Source organism: Leptonychotes weddellii, chromosome 12 (genome assembly GCF_054177405.1).
Source record: "Leptonychotes weddellii isolate Sample4059 chromosome 12, ASM5417740v2, whole genome shotgun sequence".
NCBI classification, from domain to species: Eukaryota; Metazoa; Chordata; class Mammalia; order Carnivora; family Phocidae; genus Leptonychotes; species Leptonychotes weddellii.
In genome coordinates this window covers 33062787-33073403 of record NC_138380.1, presented here as the reverse complement: position 1 = coordinate 33073403, position 10617 = coordinate 33062787, and the positions used below count along the sequence as shown (strand labels likewise).

At 36.0% G+C, this 10617-nt stretch overlaps 1 protein-coding gene across 1 annotated transcript in view; it reads right to left on the bottom strand.

The window, feature by feature from the left end:
• Window positions 1-10617, bottom strand: part of SAMTOR (S-adenosylmethionine sensor upstream of mTORC1) — a 91334-nt gene that overhangs the window by 12982 nt on the left and 67735 nt on the right. The window contains exon 4 of the mRNA XM_006729665.2: window positions 9334-9448. Within this exon, the coding sequence (XP_006729728.1) occupies window positions 9334-9448 (115 nt within the window). The remainder of the gene's footprint in view (window positions 1-9333; window positions 9449-10617) is intronic.

Here is a 10617-nt window from a genome sequence, read left to right as displayed (position 1 = left end):
TTGCAAATGGCAAGATCTCATTCCTTTTGATGGCTGCATAATATTCCATTGTATATATATACCACATCTTCTTTATCCAGTCATCTTATTTGTCTTTTTAGTCTCTATTTCATTTACATCTGCTCTGATCTTTATTTCCTTCTTTCTTTGGACATTTTTTTGTACTTTACCTAGGTCCTTGAGGTGTACAGTTAGGTTGTTTGAAACTTTTCTTGTTTCTTGAAGTAGGCATTTATGGCTATGAACTTCCCTTTTAGAATTGCTTTCTTGCATCCCATAAATTTTGGTGTGTTCCATTTCTATTTTCATTTGTCTCAAATTATTTTTATTTCTCTTCTGATTTCTTCTTTGACCCACTGGTTGTTTAATAGCATGTTTAATCTTCACATGTGTAAATTTTCTAGTTTTGTGTAAATATCTCCTTTCATACCACTGTGGTTGGAAAAGGTGGTTGATATGATTTTAATCCTCTTAAATATGATATAATGCAAGTATTTCCAAGACCTATGATCTGTCTTGGAAAATGCTGCACTTTCATTTGAGAAGAAGGTGCATTCTGTTGTTTTGAATGAAGTGTTCTGCAAATACCTATTAAGTCCATCTGGTATAATGTGTCATTTAAGACCAGTGGGCTATCTGTTGATGTAAGTAGGGTACTAAAGTCCCCTATTATTATTGTATTGCTATTTCTCCCTTTTGATCTAAATATATATTTCCCTTATACATATAGATGCTCTTATGTTGAATGCATATTTACAAATGTTATATTTTCTCACTGGATTGACTCATCATTTTTGATAACCTTGTCTCTTATTACATTAAAGTCTGTTGTCTGATAAAAGTATAGCTATTCCAGCTTTCCTTTGGACTTCATTAGCATAGAATATCTTTTTCCAACCCTTCACTTTTTGTCTGTGTATTTCCCCTTACATCTAAAGTGAGTCTTTCAGGGGCGCCTGAGTGGCTCAGTCATTAAGCGTCTGCCTTCAGCTCAGGTCATGATCCCAGAGTCCTGGGATCGAGCCCCGCATCAGGCTCCCTGCTCGGCGGGAAGCCTGCTTCTCCCTCTCCCACTCCCCCTGCTTGTGTTCCTGCTCCCACTATCTCTCTCTCTGTCAAATAAATAAATAAAATCTTAAAAAAAAAAAAAAGTGAGTCTTTCAGATGAGTCTTGTTTTATCCATTCAACAGTTTTATTGAAAAAATTAATGCATTTATATTTAAAGCAATTTTTTTTTTTTAAGATTTTATTTATTTATTTGACAGAGAGCGAGCGACAGCAGGAACACAAGCAGGGGGGATTGGGAGAGGGAGAAGCAGGCTTCCCACCGAGCAGGGAGCCTGATGCCCGGCTTGATCCCAGGACCCTGGGATCACGACCTGAGCCGAAGGCAGACCCTTAATGACTGAGCCACCCAGGTGCCCCTATTTAAAGCAATTATTGATAGGTATGTGCTTATTTCCATTTTGATAAATATTTTCTGGCTGTTTCTGTAGTTCCACTTTGTTCCTTTCTTTTCTCTTGCTCTCTTCCTTTGTGGTTTGATGACTTTCCTACTGGTATGCTTATATTCCTGTCTCTTTATCTTTTGTGTATTTACTATAAATTTTTGCTTTGTGGTCACTATGAGGCTTAGACAGAACTCAGATCTCTAACACTCTATTTTAAGTTGATAACATCTTAAATTGTTCACATTGTAAAGCTTAACATTATTACCCATCCCCATGTTTTATGTTTTTCACATCACATTTTGGATCTTTTAATCTTGTGTGTCCTTTATTATAATCACTTATTTTTGCTACTTTTGTCTTTTAATCTTTATAAGTGATTAATCCACTATATTTACCATATATTAACCTTTCCGGTGAGATGTATTCTTTCCTATTTTTTCTTAATAATAGGAATTTAGGAATTTAGGAATAGGAAAATAGGAATAATAGGAAAAAATAATAATTTTTTCTAATTAGTGCCTTCTGTTTTCAGTTTAAAGAAGTTCCTTTAACATGTCTCCTAAGGCCAGTTAAGTGGTGATGAAATCCTTTAGCTTTTGCTTGTCTGGAAACTCTCTCCTCCACTTTTTCTTTTAAAAAGTCACACCTAAGACATTTACTGTTGGATTTTAAATAAGCAATACATACCAAATTTCCTCAATTACGCCCAAAATGATTTTCTTACCATGATGGGTGCACTCTTTAATCCCCATCATCTCTTGGACCTGTCGACCTCTGATAACTCTGTTTTTTCTCTATAGTTAAGAGTCTGTTTCTTGATTTGTCTCTCTCCTTTTTTCCCCCTTTGCTCATTTGTTTTGCTTAAATTTCATGTATGAGATCATACAGTATTTGTCTTTCTCTGACTTATTTCACTTTGCATTATATTATACTCTCTAGCTTCATCCATGTTGTTACAGATGGAAAGATTTTGTTCCTTTTTATGGCTGAGTAAGATTTATTTTCTCTCTCTCTCTCTCTCAGAGAGATATAGGTTCCACACCCATTGTGAAGCCCAACATGGGGCTTGAACTCATGACCCTAAGATCAAGACCTGAGCTGAAATCAAGTATCAGATGCTTAACCAAATGAGCCACCCAGGCACCCTTTGAATATTTCATTGCATATTTACCTATCTATCTACCTATCACTTATTCTTTATCCATTCATCTATTGATGGACACTTGGCCTGTTTCTATAGTTTGATATTACAAATAATGCTGCTATAAACAGGGGTGCATATAGCTGTCTGAATTAGTGGTTGTGTATTTTTTGGGTAAATACCCAGTAGTGTGATTGCTGGATTGTAGGGCAGTTCTATTTTTAACTTTTTGAGGAACCTCCATACTGTCTTCCACATTGACTGCACCAGTTTGCATTCCCATCTGCATGGGGGTTCCTTTTTCTCCACATCCTTGCCTACCCTTGTTGTTTCTTTTGTTTTTGATTTTAGCCATTGTGACAGGTGTGAGGTGATATGTCATTGTAGTTTTGATTTGCCTTTCCCTCATGAGTGATATTGAGCATCTTTTCATGTGTCTATTGGCCATCTGTTATGTCTTCTTTGGAGAAACGTCTATTCATGTCTTCTGCCCATTTTTAAATAAGATTATTTGTGGTTTTGGTGTTGAGTTGTAAGTTCTTTATATATTTTGGATACTAACCCTTCACTTGCAAATATCTTCCCATTCAGTAGCTTGTCTTTTTGTTTTGTTGATCATTTCTTTTGCTGTGCAGAAACTTTTTATTTTGATGTAGTTCCAAAAGTTTCTTTTTTGCTTTTTTTCCCCCCTTGCCTTAGGAGACTTATCTAGAAAAATGTTGTCATGGCCCATGTCAGAGAAATGACTGCCTGTGCTCTTTTCTAGGATTTTTATGGTTTCAGGTCTCACATTTAGGTCTTGAATCTATTTTAAGTTTATTTTTGTGTATGGTGTGAGAAAGTGGTCCAGTTTCATTCTTTTACATGTAGCTGCCCAGTTTTCCCAAGACCATTTATGGAAGAGACTTTTTCCTATTGTATATAAATTTCTACTTTGTCAAAGATTAATTGACCATATAGTTGTGGGTTTATTTCTAGGTTTTCTATTCCATTCCATTGATCCATGTGTCTATATTTATGCCAGTACTCTACTGTTTGATTATCACAGCTTTGTATTATAACTTGGAAATCTGGAATTGTGATACCTCCAGTTTTATTTTTTAAGACTGCTTTGGCTATTTGGAGTCTTTTATGGTTCCATAAAAATTTAGTATTCTTCTAGTTTTGTGAAAAATGCTATTGGTATTTTGATAAGGATTTCATTAAATCTGTAGACTGCTTTGGGTAGTATAGAATTTTAACAATATTTGTTCTCCCAATTCATGAACATGGAATATCTTTCCATTTCTTTGTGTCATCTTCATCTTCCTCCATCTGTGTTTTATAGTTTCTCTGTCACTTCTGAATAGCTTTGCCAGGTAGAGTATTCTTGGATGGCAGTATCTTTTCTTTCAGTCCTCTGAACATAAAATGCTATACCCTTCTCACCTGTAAAGTTTCTGCTGAAAAATCTGCTTATAGATTTATGGGAGTTCATTTGTATGCAGTAAGTTGTTGTTTGCTTGCTGCTTTTAATATTTTCTCCATTTTCCATTCTTCTTTGCTGCTCTGTGTTGTCTTCATGTTGACTGATGCTTCTGCTGCTTCTAGTCTCATGCTGAAATAGGCCTCTAGTGTATTTTTCAGTTCAGTTATATTTTTCAGCTCTGTGACTTCTACTTGGTACCTTCTCCTATTTTCCATCTCTTTGTTGAAGTTCTCACTGTGTTAATTCATTCCTCTCTCCAGTTTTGTAAGCATCTTCATGACCATTACTTTGAATTCTTTATTAGGTAAATCACTTATCTCCATTTCATTAATTTTTTTCCCTTTAAGTTTTATCTTTTTTTTTTTTTCTTCCCATTTGGAACACATTCCCCTCTTTCTTCATTTTACTTGACTCTCTGTGTTGGTTTCTATATAGCAGATGACACCACAACCTCTTCCAGTCTTGAAGGAGTGGCCTCGTGTAGGAGATGAAACTTGTTATTCAACTCTGTCTCAGTTCTTGTTTGTCTTTCAAACCTTTATGCTTGTCCAAGCAGCCTATTACATTTTTAATAGCTTCCAGTAGTTGAGGATGTGCCAAGACCTGTCAGCGTCCTGGTGGGGGATGATTTCAGTACCTAGACTGAAGCTGACTGGAAGCCAGACCTCCAGGCATCAGCTTTTAAAAGTATGTAAATATATTACAGTCCTGTGGGACCACAAATGTAAGCCTCCACTGGCCATAAGAACCAGGCCATCTGGAGGTATCCCCTGGGTGGCAAAGTGATCAGGGCTCCAGAAAAGTGTATAAGGTCTTTTTTGGGTGATGGTAATGAGGTGGAGCAAGGCAAACGGAGAATGCAAGATGGTGTCCTGAGCCTATGTTCCTTGAGAGCAGCTTTGTATGACACTAAATGTGTGCCAAATCTGAAGGAGGTCACTAAGGCCAAAGCCCCAGACCAAGCAAAGACACCTCCTTCACAGAAAGACTGGGGAGTGTGCCTCAGTCTGTTGTCTGTGCAGTGCCCTGGGGGTGGTAGCCTGCTAGTCTGCCAAGAAAAATCTCTCCAAGTGCCACAGTCCCATGGGGCCCAGGAATGCTAGTCCTCCACCCCCTATCCCAGCACCAGAGCCAGGTGATCAAGGGGTGTTCCCTGAAGGCACCTACAAAAACTGGGGCACCAGATGCATGTACAGCTCCCCTCCAGGCACTGGCACTTGGGAGCACAGCAGAGAGTGAGCTCAAAGATAGGGCCCACCCACAGAAGTCTCTGGAAAGGATTATAGTCAGACCCAAGATGTGTGTTTAATTAGAAGTCTGCCACTCAGGCTGTAGTCGTGATGATTAGCTAATAATCTTCCTTCACAGGAAGCCTGAGCTCCTAGGTCTGATGCCTCTTGCTGTGCCCTAGAGGGCAGAGCTGTTAAGGAACTTTCTTCATTGATTATAGTTCTGTGGGACCCATGAGTGTAAGCCTTACTGGGCACCAGAGCCAGGGATGCAGTGATGTACCCTGGCAGCAGTTGCAAAAACTGAGATGCCAGACAGGGGGTTTGATCTGCTTTCTGGGTGACACTATTACAGTGCCATAGAACAAGGAATACATGGCTCCCTTGGCCTCCACAGCCAGGAGATCAAGACTGCAGCCTATTTAATGTAATTATTGATACACTAAGGTTTAAATCTATACTTATTTTGTTTGTCCCATCTCTTCATTATAGCCTTTATCTTCTTTCTCCCATCTTTTGAATTAAATGAATTTATGATTTTATCTTATTGCCCCTATTGGCTTATTAGCCTTAACTCTTATTTCAGTGGTTCTTTAGGATTTAATGTATATATCTTTAACTAATAGTCTACCTTCAAGTATTTCACTACTTCATATATAACATAATGCCCTTAAAATAGCATATATTTCCATTTCTCTAATTTCATCCTTTGTGCTATTACTGTCATATTTTTAACTTATAAACCACACTCCATATTATTCTTGTTTAAATGGATGTATTAGTTTGCTAAGACTGCTATAACAGAATACTGCAAATTGGGTGGCTTAAACAGAATGTATTTTGTCACAGTTCTAGAGGCTAAAAGTCTGAGATCAAGGTGTCTACAGGGTTGGTCATTTTGAGGGCTGTGAAGGAAAATCCGTTCATGCCTTTATTCTAGCTACTGGTTGTTGGCAATCTTCATGGTCTTTGGCTTGTAGAACCATCACCCCTCTGCTTTCACATGACATTCTCCCTGCGTGCGTGTGTGTTTTTCTAAGCCAGGACTTCTTTTTATAAGAATATTACAATCATATTGAATAAGAACCCACCCTAATGACCTCATTTTAACTATTATCTCTGTAAAGACCCTATCTCCAAATAAAGTAACATACCAGAAGTCAGACTCCAACATATCTTTCCAAGGAGGAACAGGAAAGAATTCAACCCATAATAATGGTCAGTTGTCTTTTAGAGAGTTTAAATAATAAAGAAAAAAACTACATTTTTTTACAACTATGTATGTTCTTTATCATTTTGTGTAGATATGTATTTTCACCTGGTTGAAGCACTTCTTCCTTAACATTTCTTGAAATGTAAATTGGCAGATGTTGAATCCTTGAAGCTTTTGAATGTCTGAAAAATATTTTGTCTTTATTTTTGAAAGATAGTTTTGCTTGGTGACAAATTATTATCTTTCAGTATTTTAACATGTCTTTTTAAAAAAATCTGTTTCCTTTTAAGAATTTCTCTTTATCACTGTGTTTTGATTTTGTGTATGTGTTTGGGGGGGGGGATTGATTACCATGTCCCTTGGTGTAATTTTGTTTCTTGAGCTTGTGGGCTTATTGAGCTTCTTGGACTTGTGAATTTATAGCTTTTATCAAATTTGGAAAATTTTAGGCCATTATTTCTTTAATCTCACTGCCTTGTGGGAGGGACTCCAATTATGCTTGTATTTGGCCACTTGATATTATCTCATTGCTCACTGATGTTCTTCCAACTTAAAAAATTATTTTCATATTTAATTTTGGATAGTTTCTATTGTCATGTCTTCAATTTAACTTTTCCTCTGCATTATCTAATGGGCTTAATTCTATCTAGTATGTGTTTCATATCCTACATGGTATTATCCATCCCTAGAAGTTAGATTTGGTATTTTTAAGTATGTTCTAGGTCTCTAAACTTTTTGTACATACAGAATACGGTCATACTGTATCTATTTTATGTCCTTGTTTCCTAATTTTAACATCTATGTCAGTTCAGGGTTGGTCTTTGTTGATTATGGCTGGTTATTTCTTTATTGGATGTCTAACATGGATTTTTACCTTGTTGGGTGTTGGATGGCATTGTACTGCTATGAATATTCTTGAGCTTTGTTCTGGGATGTAGTTCAATTACCTGGAGACACTCTGATCTTTTTGGGTCTTCTAAGATTTGTTAGGTGGGACTGGACCACTGTTCAGTCTAAGGCTAAATATTTTCTAGTACTCAGGTAAGACTCTTCTGTGTACTCATACTTAATGCACTGTGATTGTTTAGGTTTCTAGTATGGCTGATGGGAACAGGTACTATTTTCACCCTATATAAGTGCCAGGCACTATAACCTCGACTCCTTTCTAGTGCAGTTCGAGTCTCATGTAGTTTTCTCACACATGTCATGTACTGACCAGTACTCAGCTGAGTACTCAAGGAGGACTCTGCCTCTGGCTATCACATAATTAGTACTCTGTTCTCTGAACCCTAGCTGCCTTGGTTTAGGACTCTCAGCTCTACCTCCACAACTCAGGGAATCAGCTGGGCTTTGCCTGGGATTCCCTCTCTGTCATGTCCTAGAAACTCTTTGAAGGCCATATGCTGGTGCAAAAGTAGGGCTCAACTTATTTGTTTTTAGTCTTTCAGTGATCATCATCCTTTATCACCCGATATTCAATGTCTTGTAAATTACTTATATTTTGTCCACTTTTTGTTGCTTTAGGTAGAGGAAAGATCAATCTGGTCCTTGTTACTCCATTTTGGCTGGAAGTGAAAGTCTCTTTGTTTTAAAATTAGTTATAGCATTCTGATTCTACTACTGAACTTATATAAAGAAGTTCTGTGGTCTTCCCCAATGACTTTACAGTTTAAAGTTTATGGCTCTCTATATAAACAAATTTAATATTTATTTGAGCCCAAAGTTTAGATCAAATGGTTATCTTATTTCAGCAGTCCCTAAAGGATATCTCTAATGTGTGTCCTGAGGAAAGAAGAAAATCCATGCACAAAGCCAAATGCATTTTAGAAGTATAGGTCCTGATGGCACAGGAATTCTTTGCAGTGATAAGCTAAGATCAGCTATTTTACCATAAAGCAAACATCTGTACACCTTTCAGAAGTAGAGATAATGGTAATAGTTTGTTAGCATTTTTTCATCAAAATTCAAAGGATTCATATGAAAGTTCAATCTCTGGAACTTTTCAGTAAGAATGGCAAACATATCTTTAGCATTCACTATGTAATAGGCACTGTGCTAAGTGTTTTAAATACTTCTTAACTAGACATTACAACTGTCCTATGAAATATGGTCCATTACTAACCCCATCATATAGATAAGAGAACAGGCTCAGAGTTGCAACCCCAGGTTGAAATAAGGTTCTATTCTTTTATTCACGATGTAGTTAATGAGTACTTCATGTACTAGGCATTCTTGGTGCTAGGAATATAGCAGCACAGTGAAAAATTTACACTGTAACACATTCTCTTTCTTTATAACATTAAAAATGCAATTTGTAAAAAATTTTGGTGCCTAATGCCTTATCAAAAGTAGAATGGCAAACATGAATTTGTCATTAAGAAAAAAAATCTAATTTTAAAAGCAGGGGAAACATTTTAAGTAGTTTCACCTACTAAGTACAAATGGCTGGGATTTAATAAAGTTTTAACTGTCTCAAAAGCCCTTGCTCTTGACATTATTCCATAACGGCGCTACATCACAGTACACTTCAGAAAAAGATACCTCAAACAAACAAAAAGCCCAAACCTAACAGCTATCTGGAAATCTTTGCAATCTACTAAAGTCTCTTGATTACAACAATAGATAAACAGGAAACAAAATAAAAACCTGTATTATTTTGACCAGTACCAATTTGTCAACTAAATGCTCAAAAATTTAATGGAATATTTATTTGCTTTTGAATAGAAATTTCATACCAACTTGTTCAAAGAGAAAAAACTTGCTATTTTAGGATTATAAAGACAGCTTTTCAATATCTTCAAGTCTCAAAACAAAACAGAGCTATGCATACCTCTACAGCAGGTACAATGTCTATGCCAACAGTTAGAAATTCTTCAAACTTCAGAAATGGGTTAAAGCAGCTGCCAACATCAAGTAATCTGATCTTTCCTGAGGTCTGTAGCAACCTAAAAATAGATGATTTTCAGTTCAACTTTTACAGGATAAAACAAAGTATAAGACAAAAAGATCATAAAAATCATTGGCTAAATTTTTGGTCTCAAGATCCCTTTACACATTTAAAAATTACTGAAGGCCCTGAAGACCTTAGTACCATATTTGAAATTAAACTGAGTAGTGAAAAAACATTAATTCATTTATTTAACATGCTGCAATAGGCTTTTTTAAAAATGTAAATTATACTTTTAAGATGCAAAGTCTAGATTAGAAAGATAATAAAAAGTGAGGTATTGCTTTACATTTTTTCAAGTGTCTTTAATGCCTGGTTTAATAGAGGACAGATGAATTCTTATATGGGCTTTTGTGTACAGGCTGTTGTAACATCACATGCCATGTAGTTTGGAAAACTCTACACTCATGAGAGAAAGAGTAATAAAGACAAATGACATCTTAGTATTATTAAAATAATTTTTCACCCACAGAGATCCTGGAAGGGTCTCAGATCCCCAGACCACACTTTGAAAACTGTCCTTGTAGATAAAAGAACGCATTCACAAATCAAACCTCATTAGTCAATATAACAATGTCCTTGGACTTCACTTCAATTTGTCTCAGTAATTTAAAGGAACCAACAGAACATCATAAATAGTATTCTTAAACTTATGAAAAATTTTTATTGTGTGCAAGAGCTTTTCTCATGTCCAAAAACAGTCATTTCTGGTTTTGTGTACCTTCTTTTTTCTACTATTGTATAAAGCTGGTCACCTACAACTATCAATCTATGTAGCAGCAAGTAAGGATAAAGGAAACTGGATTTTATTGGACCCAAGCCTGTTCAGATAGTAAAGCAATAATAAAATTAAATTTCAGACATATTCCATTTCCTTTGATAATTTCCTTTAAAAAATTTATGAGAACATATTGGAAAAATAAAGGAAATAAAATATAGGCGAGTAATTGGGTAAAAATAGAATCTTGGTTCTCTGAAGTATAAAGGGCAGAGAGAACCTTTCCAGCTTCTCTTCCTTACACTTTGGCTACCATTTTCCTTTGGATCCACTGGGAGATGTTAAACTACAGACAGAAGGTTAAGCTCCTGAAAAAGGCACTATAAGTCAAAATAACAAAGTTGATATTTTTCAGAAAAGGAATGCAATAAATAGGGGTTGTATTTTTT